This window comes from Bactrocera latifrons, unplaced genomic scaffold (genome assembly GCF_001853355.1).
Source record: "Bactrocera latifrons isolate USDA-ARS-PBARC rearing strain unplaced genomic scaffold, ASM185335v1 scaffold_139, whole genome shotgun sequence".
Lineage (NCBI taxonomy): Eukaryota > Metazoa > Arthropoda > Insecta > Diptera > Tephritidae > Bactrocera > Bactrocera latifrons.
Window position 1 is genome coordinate 710,621 of NW_017534841.1, and position 15,657 is coordinate 726,277.

At 34.6% G+C, this 15,657-nt stretch overlaps 1 protein-coding gene and 1 pseudogene across 1 annotated transcript; both read left to right on the forward strand.

Moving 5' to 3' along the window:
- Positions 1–1,699: 1,699 nt before the first annotated feature.
- Positions 1,700–4,710, forward strand: LOC108965313 (odorant receptor 63a-like). Its single transcript, XM_018927635.1, has 10 exons — positions 1,700–1,827; positions 2,722–2,740; positions 2,818–2,953; positions 3,027–3,218; positions 3,390–3,494; positions 3,814–3,979; positions 4,050–4,155; positions 4,261–4,362; positions 4,431–4,586; positions 4,654–4,710. Exons 1-10 carry the CDS (start codon positions 1,700–1,702, stop codon positions 4,708–4,710), a joined length of 1,167 nt encoding a protein of 388 aa, XP_018783180.1.
- Positions 4,711–5,755: 1,045 nt separating this feature from the next.
- Positions 5,756–10,269, forward strand: LOC108965314 (annotated as a pseudogene).
- Positions 10,270–15,657: the final 5,388 nt, after the last annotated feature.

The window sequence follows — 15,657 nt, forward strand, 5'->3', positions numbered from 1 at the left end:
ATGAGCTGTACGAGATATACGACGACATTGACATAGTTCAGCGAATTAAAAGACAGCGGCTACGCTGGCTAGGTCATGTTGTCCGGATGGACGAAAACAGTCCAGCTCTGAAAGTATTCGACGCAGTACTCGCCGAGGGAAGCAGAGGAAGAGGAAGACCTCCACTCCGTTGGAAGGACCTGTCTTCACTTGGAATGTCTAATTGGCGCCACGTAGCGAAAAGAAGAAACGACTGGCGCGCGGTTGTTAACTCGGCTTTAATCGCGTAAGCGGTGACTACGCTAATCAAGAAGAAGAAGAATACGGAACCGTCCGTTTCCATACTTCACCGACCTTCCATGGATATCAAGGAACACAACTTGTCATTAAAATAAATTCGGTACGCATACATAAACATAAACAATATGTTAATAATATGTAATAAGTTAACAAATTATGGTAATTAAAGGGTAAACCTATAATCATAACAAAGGACAGGAAACTATATAAAAAGCGCAAGCATGCAGTGTAAAGAGTCTGAATGTGAATTCAACGTTTGTGACTGCACACAAAATTAATTTTCGACCTTCACGTAACGGTAAATTTGTGTACTCAAAATTATAAAATAATAAGTTCTTTTAATAAAAATCTCAATTTTTCAATCATTTAGCAAAAGTTTTGAAAAGTTTGTGAAACAAGCATATTTATTAAGATACACGAAAGGCGCAGTATTATTTGCTTGCAGGCGAAAATTGAAAATTATTAAAAAGGTTATAGAATATGTATATTGTTTGAAGGCCGAAAAAAGCGAATAATCCAGAATTTTTTCTGAGAAAATTTTTAAGAGTATTAATTCAAAAAATTTTATACAAATTAGTAATAGTAAAATTATTAATTTTAAAAGGAACTACAAATAATCTTGGGCGGCTATATCTCTGAACTGCATCCTCTCAAATTAAAAAAAACCAAACAAATTTCCTTAAAGTAATGTTAAATCTAGTAAAGCAAATCGAAGGAATAAACAAAATAAAACTTTTTGACAAAATGGCGGTTTCTCAGAAACCAAAATTTGACCAAAATTTCGGCCTTAAACTATTTATAAAAAAATATTTTTCTTCGATTAATTATTAAAAAAATATATATTTAAGAAGCTCGGATTAAAATTTGAGACTGTGGACTTAGCCGTTTGCGAGTAATGTTGGTCACCGAAATTGAAAACACCATTTTGAGAAAAATACGTTTAAAGTTTGGCCTTGTAGTTCCAAGGATTCTAAAACTCCTTTTCAAATTTGCCGGTAACTTCGAAAATATTCAACGAAACGATATAAAATTTTCTATGTCTATTGTTAAATATATGAATATTAAAAATGTAGAATAAAAAAATCGATTTTTTGAAAATTCTAAGTGTATATAACCCCTTAAATATTTGCACTGAGTGTAAGCAACTTTTTGTTATAAATTACATATCTGATTTTATTCAGACATTCTCAAACTAAGTATTATGGCGTAACAGTTCCGTAACAGTTCTGTAAAATAATTTAATATAACAATAACATAACTCACCATTTGAACCGTGAAAGAGTTGTGTAAAAATTCTAAATGATGTCCTGAAATATCAAATACGCATTCAAAGAACTGTAAATACTATTTAACTGAAAATTTTTCGAAAGCATTAATTTATATTATAAATTTTAAATTAATATTTAGTTATCTGCTCACAATGATTCTGGAAAATAAGGAAGAACTATACAAACGCAACTACAACTCCATCAAAGTCTTGTTTCGGGTATCTTACACGTTGGGTGTAAATTTAACCGCGCCTGATAAATTCAAGGATTCATTAAAAATGTAAGTACAGTCATAATAGGTGAAGAAATGCTAAGTTCGGGTGTAACCAAATATTTTATTCATTCGCAATTTTCAAAGGTCAAAGTGAGGGTAATATTTTCGAGTGCCGATATAACTTCATATTAAACTTCTGTTGAATAATGCTAAAGCGGGTCAATTTACAGGGAGCCAGAAAAACAAATTCTAACGGTGTGATATCGCACAATCTTGGTGGACAGTCCACCAGCCCACAACCTCAATTATCTGTCATCTCAATAAATCTATTGATTGATGACATGTGTGGGAAATGGCGAACAAAAATTGCCAAGATCACATGCTTCAATTTCAGGCATCACCATTGACGGTTACGTTCTCACCGGTATCACAAATTACACCAAACCCTTGTTTTTTCTGGATGAAATGTCAGCCTTTGAATCTCTTTAGGTTGCCATTCGTCCTAAATGCACCAATTTTGTTTGTCTACATTTACACCATTAGACCATTTTTGTAGAGCATTCAATTTCCTACAAAATCTAAGAAACAAGATATTTTTTCAAGTAGTTGAATGCGAGATATAGAGTTTTCTATATGATAATAAGAAAAAATAGAAAATTGCAAATAAGAGAACCTTCCCGTTACAATTAAAAACTCATTATTGGAGAGGCTTACTTAGAGGTGTCTAGGAACCTATTTTTCAGAGTACCAAAGGAAACAAAAAAAAATTTTTTTTAATCACCCTAATATACATACTATGTAATAAAATATAAAAAACAATAATTTGACTAACATGCTTTTTGATTACTGACTAAAATATATTTTGATTTATTCTTTGGCAAGTATTCAAATTATTTTGATAGCAAGCAGCCTTCTCTCGCTCTTTGCCCACTGGTGGTATCTCAAGCGACATATTGACAGCATACCACTTATAGCTGAGGTTTGTAATATTATATAAAAAAAGTTATATTTATTTTTTATACTTATTACATACTAAACTTTGTATAAAACTCGCAGACCGTTTTCACTGCTTTGCAAATTGGCATGGCCGCCATTAAAATGATATATTTCTTCTTCACACATCGTACCTTCTACCGTCTGCTGGATCAGACTTTAACACATGAAATAATACGCAAAATAGAAATACTTACTGGTTAGTTTCTTAAATTTATATTATATGTTGGTCAAATATATCCTGAGCTAATTTAACAAAAATATCGTTGCAGATTTTCCAATAGATCGGCAGTTGAGGCAAGAGATCGATGACATAATGAATCGAGTTTGGCGCAACACTCGACATCTATTTTTATTTTATTTTTGTTGTTGTGTTGGTATTATTGCCAATTACTTTTTTACCGCCTTCTTCGTGAATCTCTATCATCAGCTGAAGCAAACACCCGATTATGAGTTCTTTCTGCGTAAGTATTGCTAACTTATGATAGGTCTCATTAATTTATTCTAGAACTCAAGTGCTTTAACGCTTAAATCAAACTCGATATTATTAAATAAAAGAATATGTGGTCTTTTATGTCCTTCATAGTACTTGACATTTTAATACTTTAGAGATATTTACTTTCTCTATAAATCAGCTGTTCCGGCACTCTACCCATTTTGGGAAAAGAAAGGCATGGCATTTCCCTACTATCCTATACAAATGTATATGACCGGTGCAGCGCTCTATGTTTCAGGCCTAGGTGAGTATAAAAGAGTTCCCAAGCAGTACTTTCGAACGGTAAAATATTAAATCACAATAAGGGAGGTGGAAAAAAATTGTGAAGAGTCGAATAATCTATACTATTGAGAAGGCCAGATGATATCACAAAAACAGCATTAGACTGGAATCCGCAAGGGAGCCGCAGTTAGACCAACCAATGTGTGGAGGCGACACGAAACATGTTATTCTTAGAGCCAAAAAAAATTCCTAGCGTGATATAAATTGAATTATGATAAATATTTAAAATTCTAAGGCATAAAAATTAACAGAAATTAACAATAAATTTATATCTATCACAGGTGCGGTGAGCTTCGAAGGCGTCTTTATGGTGCTATGTCAGCATGCAGTTGCTTTAGTGAAGGTCCACAATTTGTTGGTGCAACACGCCACTTCACCACAGATACCGACTGAGAGGCGGCTAGAGTACCTACGATATCTCATAATTACGTATCGGCGCATAAGCAAGTAATACACATTTATATATATTAAAAATTATAAGCACTTTTAAGAGAAAAATCCATTTTCCGCCCCGCAGGTATTTGCAAGAAATCAAAACAATTTTCAGACACATCAGCTTGGTACAGTTCTTGCTTAGCTTGTTTGTAATGGGCTTTGTGTTATTTGAGATTAGTTATGGGTTGGTAAGTCGTACATACTCGTATATATATTTAAACTATATTACTACTTTCATATATCAACGCCGGAGTATATTAATTTTCAAACACAAATCTCTTTAAATTTTTAAGGAAGCCAGCATAGTTATCCTCATACGTATGATCATGTATATATCCGCTTCAATATCTCAAATCACTATATACTGCTATCATGGGCAGGCACTTACTAGTGCGGTAATTGATTACTAAAAAAAAATAGTATTTTTTCTACTGTAAAAGTAAAATTTTTTTTGTTGAATAAGTGCGAGGAAATCCCACTGGCTTATTACAATTGCGATTGGTATGGCGAGAACAAAACATTCAAAAACCTCATATTGATGATGATTATACGAACAAATGAAGAGTTTAATATGGAAGTATCATGGTTTACTCTGATGAACTTGACCACATTGATTTCTGTAAGTGAATTACGACTCTATAAATAATATTAAATCTTATTTGTTTAAATAATTTTCATTTTTACAGTTGCTGAGAGCGAGTGGATCCTACTTTTTGCTATTGCAAAATCTTCAAGAAGATTGATTTCATAACATTATATAATATATTATAGATAAAAATGTATTTAATATTTCAATAAAGAACTTAAAAAATTAACTAGAAAACACAAGAAGTGTAAACAAATCGAAAATCATTATATTAGGGATATGCTTCCCATCCAGAATGAGCTCTAGATATTTCACTGTATCCATTTTTGGCAATGGTGAAACCGGGATCTAATATAATCTAGTAAATAAAACCATTACGGTTTTACCATACCATAAGTGCTACATCGTCTTCATAGGCAATCAACCGGCAGCCACGGTCCTCAAGTTTTTTAAGCAGGTCGTTAACGACCAGTATCCATAGAAGAGGGGAGAGAACTACAACTTGTGGGATTCCCCTACTCATATTTCGTCGAGCGCGTGCGTTGCTCCATTCTGTTTCAATCACACTGTCGCACAAAAGACTTAAAATAAGTTGCTTAAGGTTTGATTCAAGGGTATATTGACAAACAATTTTTCTTTTTGTTTAAATATTATAAAGCCAGTTTTAAGTCTAAACCATTTTGCATAAGCAACTTTAAGAGAAGAGAATTAGCTTTTCACGAAATCACACTCGTCAAATAAATTTTTTACATGTTTGACTGCGCTTTACCATCCGATAATAAGGCAACGACAGAAAACATAGCAAAAATGGCGCCCTTCTTTACACTACTAAACTTTTTCGCATCACAAAAAAATTATTCGACTCATAAAACAAGTGATTTTTGCTTGCGTCTGGACAATTAAAAATTAAGTGGTGGATTCACGCCCCACAAAGGGTTAGTTAAGGCACACAAAAAATCAATAAAATCGTCATATCAAATCAACTGGTCATAATCAGTGTGGGTGTGAACATTAATGAAATTTTAAGTGCTAGTTTCACGCCCATTCACAAAGGCATTAATTAGACAACAATAATTTTTAACAGGGACGAGCTATGCTTGACCCATTCTGTCTTTGAAAGCGTAGTATTTAAGATGCTACAGCCAACAATTAAGTAATCACTTAATAATCGCTGGCATAGTTAAGAGGATATCATAGTCAAGATGTTGTCAGAAAGTGTGGAAAAAATATATAAACGTAACTACAACTCAATCAAAGTGCTTTTTGGAGTATCCTTCAGTTTGGGTGTGAACTTGACAGCGCCCAGTAAAATAAAAGATGCCTTGAAACTGTAAGAGTGACTATGTAAAGATAAATTTAGATTAAACTATAATTCCATATTTTTATTACTTTCTACGCCAGTTTCAATGTGATTTGGGTAGTGACCAGTCTTCTATCCTTATATGCCCATTGGAGTTATTTCATTCGCCATATTGACAATATACCACTTTTTGCTGAGGTTTGTGGTATCTCTAAAAATGTTTTTGTTCATGTTTTATATATATAACAAATACTACTTCTTTTAACGAATTCGTAGACCATTTGCACCGCTTTGCAAACTCTCATTTCCGCTGTGAAAATGGTGTATTACCTCTTCACACAACGTACTTTCTATCGGCTTCTGGATCAAACTTTGACACATGAAATAATTCGCAAAATAGAAATATTTGAACATGGTTTGTTATTGGTTGGGTTGAACTGGAAGTAAGTACTTTTTTCATTTCCCAATAGACTTCCCTATAAATCACCAGTTGAAGCAGGAGATCGATGGTATAATGAGTGGAGTCTGGCGTAGTGCGAGGCGCCAAATATTATTTTATTTCTGTTGTTGTGTGGGTATTGTTTGTAATTACTTTTTTGGCGCCTTCTTTGTGAACCTCTATCACCAGCTGAAGCAAACGCCCAATTATGAGCATATATTACGTAAGTACTGCAAGTTATTAAGAGCCAATAATTTACTTCTTCATAACCTTAAAATGCATTCAATAGTGTCAAAACTGAAGAGTTTACAGGTACGGAGATACAAATTCTACTGATTAAAAAAATGCTCTCTCAGTCATCTAATCAAATAATCATATTTAGTCCACTTCTCTTCATTAAGGAGTGACTTTTTCTTTATTGGAGTAAATACCGCTTAGGCGGTTATAACCGAGTGTACAACAGCGCACTAGTCGGTTCTTCTTCTCGCTGTTTCGCGCTAATTGGAGATTCCAAGTGTAGGCAGGTCCTTCATCTCCTGGACTTTCTAACGAAGTGGAGGTCTTCCTCTTCCTCTTCTTACCTGGGCGAGTACTGCGTCGAATACTCTCAGAGCTGGACTGTTTTCATCCATTTGGACGAAGTGACCGAGCGAGCATAACCACGGTCTCTTAATTCCTTAAACTATGTCAATATCGTCATATATCGGCTGTGGTATTCGCCGTTGCCGATGCGGAAAGCACCATAAATCTTTTTCAAAACCTTTCTCTCGAAAACTCGTCATGACGACTCATCAAATGTTACCATAACGGAGACCATAAGTGGCTTGTAGAGTTTAGTCTTTGCTCATCGAGAGAGAGCTTTACTTCATAATTGCCTACTCATTCACAATATTGCCTTCGAAATTAAACTTATTAAATAATATTCTTACATCCTTAAATTTAAGAGCTGTTAAGGCTCGGGAAATAAATGACATCCCATTATAAAGGTGCAACCACGAAATTAAGGTCGAGAAAACGCAGAAATCTGATCGAAATTAATTTAGCTTAAAACCAAGAGCTTTTCGAAATCTTTAAGCTTGCTATAGCTTTCAATTAATCCTTTCGTTTGTCTTGTTATGTATAGTATACCGCTTCAGAAATTTCCCGAAGATGAGAGAATGAAAACAGTTGACAAATTTAATGCGAAATTAAAGCTTAACCTATAGTTTATATCCGATCTGTTAAAAATATAAAACTTTCTACCAAAACCTTTTCGTTTTATATGCGTTGTAACGACAAACAATTAGTTCACCCATAAAAAAAAAACACATTTTACAAAGTTTTTCATTATTTTCTGTGTAATTTCAGCATTTCCTGCTTTGTATCCAATTTGGGAAGATAAAGGCATGACATTCCCCTATTATCCATTGCAAATGTATATGTCTGGTAGTGCTGTCTATATCGCTGGCATGTGTGAGTATAAACGAGTTATCTATGAAGTACTCGTAATTACGAATGAAAATATAACTCGGTAAAAAAGAACTTAGTTTGGGACACGTCAATATTTTATACTAATGTGAGTCTTCTTCTACAGCTTTGACACAAGTTGCCTCTAACCTTTGCAGGACCGGACAGTTTTACATCGCAAGTGCAAATAGGTCTCAATGCACTTAGCCTTTTCATTGGATGCTTGGTCGGCCTTGCTTCCGTTCTCCTCCCTTGGTTTACGAATCGAAGGAGCTTTTACTGGGGCATCGTGTTTCATGGGTTCGACTTGGCCTAACCAGCAAATTCATAGGATTTGTTTCCGCTTATCCACATATATCTATGCCGTCATAGAGCTCATACAGTCCGTGATTTCATCTTCAAATCATACGCCGACGGCTCCAAAGACCGTGCGCAAAACAGTTCTATCGAATGCTTTAAGTGCTTTGTGATCTCGGCTCGTCATCATTAATGTTTCTGTCCCGTAATGACGGGAATGATAAAGGACTTATAGAGCGTAGTTTTTGTTGTTCGAGAGAATTCATATTCTGTATCTTACTGAAAAGAGTTCTTCTGCGCTTGATATCCTGACTTAGGTTGTTGGTGGTGATAATGCTGGTTAAGAGATAGACAAAATTCTTTCATCTTTTCAAATTTATAGCTGCCAACAATAATGTAATTCCCACGATGCGAGAAGTTTTTGTGTGTAGTCTCCAGGTACTTTGTCTTGCCCTCGCTCGCAACAAGACCCACCTCTTCCACTTCTTCTTCTAAACTAGAAAGGTTCTATTGTTATGGCTTACTATGTAAATATCATCTGCGTGCGGCAGAAGCATCGTCTGATTAGAATAGATAAACTCATAAACCCATGTCTTGTCGCCAGTTATAATGCTTTCCGTGAATATGCGGTCGGAATTCGCACGATCAATTATGTCCAAAATGACCTGTTTACGGTATTTTTGAAAAAAAAATTCTGCTTTAAAAAGTCGAATCCAGCAAGAACGCGTTTTATGCTCAAAGTATTCAACAAAATCATTCGAACAGACTCGAATCTCTTGCTACCTCTCTAATATCCCTACTTGCTTGTCGTTTCAAGCACCATATATTTCACTTTTTTAATATTTTAATGAATTGAAGAAGTCGAAGTTCGTCCAAAACGAGACATGTCTTCAACGATCTTTCAATAGTCATTGAAGACTTTGTATCACTCGTACGCTTGTGTTTTTGATACAACTGTATCACCGTAAACCTACGCACCTAAACATTGGCAACGATTCTGCGAATGATATGATGAAAAACAAATTTTGAGGCAAATTCTTTGCTCGATAATTTTTTCTATTGTAAAAATCGCAACGCACTACTGAGGTGTACCAACTTAAGAACAACTGCTGTAAACTAACTGGTTGACAGATGGCGCTCATATTTGGGACTGTAATTAAGGACAGTCATACGAGTACCAAATTAGCAAACTACAAATTAAGGAATAAAGGGATTATTAAGTTAATGAATAGAAAAAAATAACATAAAATTTTATGAATCTCAGGTGCGGTGAGTTTCGAAGGCGTCTTCATCGTGCTATGTCAACATGCTGTTGGTTTGGTGAAGGTCCACAATTTAATGGTGCTTCGATCCGCATCGCCATTAATACCGGCTGAGAGGCGGGTTGAGTATTTGCGTTATACCATCATTACTTATCATCGAATAAATATGTAATAGAATATAATAATATATTGAGTATAAAAAACAATTTCAATTCAAAAATTTTTAAAATTTCAAAACAGTTTTGCGCAGCAGATCCAAACAATTTTCAAGCACGTCAGCTTGTCACAATTCGTACTGAGCTTGATTGTATTTGGTTTTGTACTGTTCGAAATGAGTTTCGGTTTAGTAAGTACATGCAAACAACATTTGATTTGATTTAAAGCAAAAAAAAATACCTTAAACAATTTTTTGTTAATAATTTATTATAATTTTTTTTTTTAATTTTTATTTTATTTTTTTTTTTTTAATATTTTTTTAACAAAAATTTCAATAATTTCTTTTAATACAAATTTGTTTCTAAAAATCTTTAGGAATCCAGCATAGTTATCGTTATTCGTATGATAATGTATTTTGCGGCAGGAGGCACTCAAATTATTCTGTATTGTTATAATGGTCAGCAACTAACAAGCGTGGTAATTATCAAAAACAATATTTTTATATTAAAAATAAAAAAATATAAATTATTTACTCTAACAGAGCGAAGAGATTCCGTTAGCATTTTATAACTGTAATTGGTATGAAGAAAACGGCAACTTCAAACAACTGCTACGCATGATGATTATGAGGACTAATCGACCTTTTAACTTGGAGGTATCTTCGTTTACTCTGATGAATTTGGCCACCTTGATTGCGGTAAGCAAATAATGAACTACTTTAAATGATCTAAAATACCATTTGTTTTTTATTTTTCACAGTTATTCAGAATGAGTGGTTCGTACTTTTTGTTATTGCGCAACCTTCAAGAAAAATAAACTATAATTAAATTGTAAATTTGGCGTAAACAAAAAAATAAAGAACAACACTATTAAGAACACTATAAATGTACCATTTTTTTAAATTTCACTTATAATTTTTTACAGGAATGTAGACAAATGTCAAGTAGCGATTGCTCGACTATGATTCGAAACGTGTTTTCTTGGTCAATACAGTTTCGATGGGAGCAAAATCCAGTCTGTTTCGTATCAGCTTGTGAGCCTATTTTATATAATCGTAGCTAGTATCTTGTAGATGGCGTTATCGCTCCACAGTTGCCGCATTTCTACAGGCCACTCTTCCTCTGCAGCTTCACAATGATGCCCCCTCACCATACCGGAGCTCGCGAATATGTATCTGAAACTCCCTGTACTCAAACTCAGCTAGGCAAAAATTCAATAGAAAATATAAAATGTAGGTTTGACAAGTAAGGAAGGGCTAAGTTCGGGTGTCACCGAACATTTTATACTCTCTCTTCAAATACCGTATTTGTGTAAAGTTTTATTCCGCTATCATCATTGGTTCCTAATGGATATATTATACAGAGAAGGCATCAGATGGAATTCAAAATAGCGTTATATTGAAAGAAGGCGTGGTTGTGAACCGATTTAACCCATATTTCATCAGCGTGTTAAGAAAATATTATGTACCGAATTTCATTGAAATCGGTCGAGTAGTTCCTGGGATATGGTTTTTGGTCCATAAGTGGGCGACGCCACGCCCATTTTTAATTAAAAAAAAAACCCTGGATGCAGCTTCCTTCTGACATTTCTTCCGTAAAATTTAGTGTTTCTGGCGTTTTTTGTTAGTCGGTTAACGCACTTTTAGTGATTTTCAACATAACCTTTGTATGGTAGGTGGGCGTGGTTATTATCCGATTTCTTCTTGATTTTTGAAGTGTATATGGAAATGCCTAAATGAAACAACTTCACTTTTCACTTCACTTTTCTAAAAAAATTACGTCCAAATATGCCACTTCCTAATACGATCCTTTGTGCCAAATTTCACTTTAATATCTTTATTTATGGCTTAGTTATGACACTTTATAGGTTTTCGGTTTTTTGCCATTTTGTGGGCGTGGTAGTGGGCCGATTTTGCCCATCTTCGAACTTAATCTTCTTATGAAGCCAAGAAATACGGGTACCAAGTTTCATCATGATATCTCAATTTTTACTCAAGTTACAGCTTGCACGGACAGACGGACGGACGGACAGACAGACATCCGGATTTCAACTCTACTCGTCACCCTGATCACTTTGGTATATATAACCCTATATCTRACTCTTTTAGTTTTARSACTTACAAACAACCGTTATGTGAACAAAACTATAAWACTCTCTTTACCAACTTTGTTGCGAGAGTATAAAAATTATTTGTAAGAGACTGATTAAAGATAAGAGCTTTGAGGAAAAATTTAATGATCAGGAAAACCGTGTATGCAAATTTTTATGAACGTTGTCTAAATTTTCTAGGGAACGACAAATCGGAAAATTACAAAACCTTAACAAATGAACTTATAAACATAAAGGGCGATCCATTTCGAGGTTCCCTACTTTTTTCAAAAAAGAACATAGAAACTTCAATTTCAAAAAAAAAATTTCAAAGATCTTTCTTTGCCATTTATTTTTATTTTTTGAAGATGATCTCCTTCGAATGCTGGCCATGGCTACGTCTGCGTTGAGTCCAATTTTCGATGACTCGTTTGCACATTTCGAAGGATAACTGTCGAATGACACGCGTGATGTTTTGTTCTAAGGCCTGACTCGAAATGGGGTTCTCCGCATAGACTTAAGACTTTACATATATACAGATACATATAGTAAAAAGTGTAACGGTGTGATATCACACGATCTTGGTGGCCAATCGACCGACACAAAACGTGAAATTATCTGCTCACCGAAGTGTTCCCTCTATAAATTCATCGACTGATGCGATGTGTGGGAAGTTGCGCCGTTTTGTTCAAATAGTCGGTTATCATGACATGATAATGGTCGCCATTAACATCATTTGAAGATTTATGGAGCGGTGATTCCAAAGGCTCACAAACCACAACAAACTTTTGCTTTTTCTGGAAGAAATAGCAGCACTTGAATCTCTTCAGGTAGCTCTTCGTTTTACATACCCATACAGACAGAAATGGGCCTCATCGCTGAGCAAAATTTGGCTTGAAAACGTCGGATCTTCTTGGAACTTTTCAAGAGCGCGTAGAGCGATGCAATGTCTTTTTGGGAAGGTTGAGCGGCTTCTGATCTTACACAAGCTGTATTTTCGTAAAAAAGTTGAACGATTTGTAAACGTCTTTCCATGATGGAATATCAAATAATACTGAAGAAAAACAACGTAACAACTTGACATAACTCACGTGTGATCTGTCAAAAAAAGACTATAGAAAAAGCACATCTGTTTGGGTCACTGGTTATGTTGGTCTCTTAGCTGGATTCTTTCCGCCAAATTTTTGTGAGAGGCTTAAAAAGTACGTTACAGAAAAAAATCTTCACGAAAGTAAAAAGTATTTTTGTCTATATTAAGCAACAATTCTTCAAAATATAGCTGATGTTTGATGTTGTATGTTTTATTAAAAACGTGTTTAGATGTCAAAAGAAAACCTGCCTACTAATTTTTATTTTTCAATCACATATTATTGTTTAGTCCGTAGACATTCAAAATTGTATATGAGTTTTCATGTGACAAAAAAGTTAAAATTTTGTTAACCAATGTTATCAACAGACAAAAAAAAATAAGCAAAGAAAGCACAGGAAAAATCGCGCCTGTCTCAATTTTCTCTTTTTTTATTGCAATCCATCTTAAAATCATTACAGAAGTAACTACTTTCATTTCCGAAAGCAATTATTTGACTCATTAAAAATCTACCCAAGAGCAATTAAAAATTTAGTGTATTCACGCCTCAAAAGGGCTGACATAACGCACGCACACAAGCGGTATAAGATGGTCAAATCAAATTATATTGGAAAAACCGGAAATAGAAATGTAAAGACTAGTTATACGCCCATTCTGATTAATTAGACAAGAATAATTTATAGCAGTGGCGAGCTTTGGTTAACCCATTGTGCATATGAAAGCGTAGCATTTTCGATGCTAGAGCTAGCAATTAAGTAATCACAAAGTAAACAGTTGTATAGTCGAAAGGATGTTGGAAAGTGTGGACAAAATCTATAAAAGTAATTACAATTCTATTAAAATGCTTTTTAGAGCATCCTTCGGGTTGGGTGTGAACTTGACAGCGCCTAGTAAAATTAAAGATGCCCTCAAGCTGTAAGTGTGAACATACAGAGTTAAATGAAGCAAAAAAATATATAAACTATATTATAATTATACATTTATATTTATGTCATCGCCAGTTTCAATGTAATATTGGTATTGACCAGCCTTCTATGCTTATATGGCCAGTGGTTTTATTTCCACCGACATATTGACAACATACCACTCTCAGCAGAGGTTTGTATTATCATAAATAATAATATCAAAATACTTATACTCGCATATTAATTTTGTATATTTATCAAATTCTCCCTCTTTTCAGACCGTTTGCACTGCTCTGCAAATTGTTATGGCCGTTGTAAAAATGGTATATTACCTCTTCACACAGCGTACTTTTTATCGCCTTCTGGATCAAACTTTAACACATGACATAATACGCAAAATAGATATATTTGAACATGGTTAGTTCTCAATAATATTTAACTTGTAGTAAGCACTGTAATTTCCCTTTCCAACAGATTTTCCAATAAATCGCCAGTTAAGGCAGGAGATCGATGATATAATGAGTGGAGCTTGGCAAAACGCCCGTCGCCAAATATTATTTTATTTCTGTTGTTGTGTCGGTATTACCTCCACTTACTTTTTTAGCGCTATCTTCGTCAATCTCTATCATCAACTGAAGCAAACACCCGATTATGAGCATAGATTAGGTAAGTACTGCATACTAAAGGGAGCCACTAATATTTTATAATTTTTCATAACCTTAAAGGATTTACTCTAAATGCCTTTGTATTCGGGTTGTCTTAATATTTAACTATTATATTATAGTTATTATTATGAAGTAGACAAACTATGTCGTCGGAAAGAGAGTACAGCAATGCTCATGCATATGCATTGATCAGAATACATTCTGTTGGTATACAACTCTGCCCCGCTAGCCCCGGCGTTTCTATTAGAATCACCGACTAGATTGTGGTTTTGGCTAGATAGGCCGCCAGCACCATGAATTGTCTTAGGGTTTTCTCAGCGAGTAATTTACAGATTCGACGAGTATGTCAAAGACTTATTTTTTTGGCAGTAACATAAGACTTTCCTTAACTTGACGAAGCAGCCTTCTTTACATTGCGTGTGTTATACATTCGGGACTGCCATTATTTTCAGCGCTTTTCAAATTCCATCTGGTCCCGGAACTTGAGATGGGCTTAACCAACCACATACTTCTCGCATCTCTTCATTCGTAACAGTCGGTCCTTCTTGGATTTGTTGTATCGCGACATAGTTGGATTGGGGTCGGGTTAGAGTACTGTGACTCCGTATCGTCTTTTGAAGGTTAAAGTTGCAATGTCCCTGGTTTGATCACTGCTGAAATTATAGAAAAATTTGCGAAATATAAGCAGCTGATATGGTTAATCTGAAACTGAAGCTTGACTACCAAGCTATAATTAACTTAACATGACAACATTAAGTACTTTCACTTTATCTACCGGTTACCTTATCTTTATGACTTGGGTTGAAACGATAAATAATTAGTGCACTTCAATAAATTTATAATAATTTTCTGCATAATTTCAGCACTTCCCGCATTGTATCCATTTTGGGAGGATAAGGGCATGACATTCCCCTACTATCCATTGCAAATGTATATCACTGGCTGTGCTAACTATATCGCTGGCATGTGTGAGTATACATTAATTAAATAGTTAGAACTCATAGTTAATTCCTAGTCCCGGCAGCTGCGGTGAGTTTCGATGGCGTCTTCATCGTACTATGTCAGCATGCGGTTGGCTTGGTGAGGGTCCACAATTTGTTAGTGCTACGATCCACCTCACCATTGATACAGGCTGAGAGGCGGGTTGAATATCTGCGTTATACCATCATTACTTATCAGCGAATATATAAGTAATAGCATTATATATTGAATACGAAAAACCTTTTTTAATTCGCAAATTTATAAATTTCCATAACAGTTATGTACAGCAGATCCAAAAAAACTTCAAACAAGTGAGCTTGTCACAATTCGTACTAAGCTTGATTATATTTGGTATCGTACTGTTCGAAATGAGTTTCGGTTTAGTAAGTAAACGCAAGCAATTTATTTGAAGGAAAAAAAATTGAATAAGAATTAAAAGAATTTTTATTCTAAAATTTTTTATATTTTTTTTTTAATA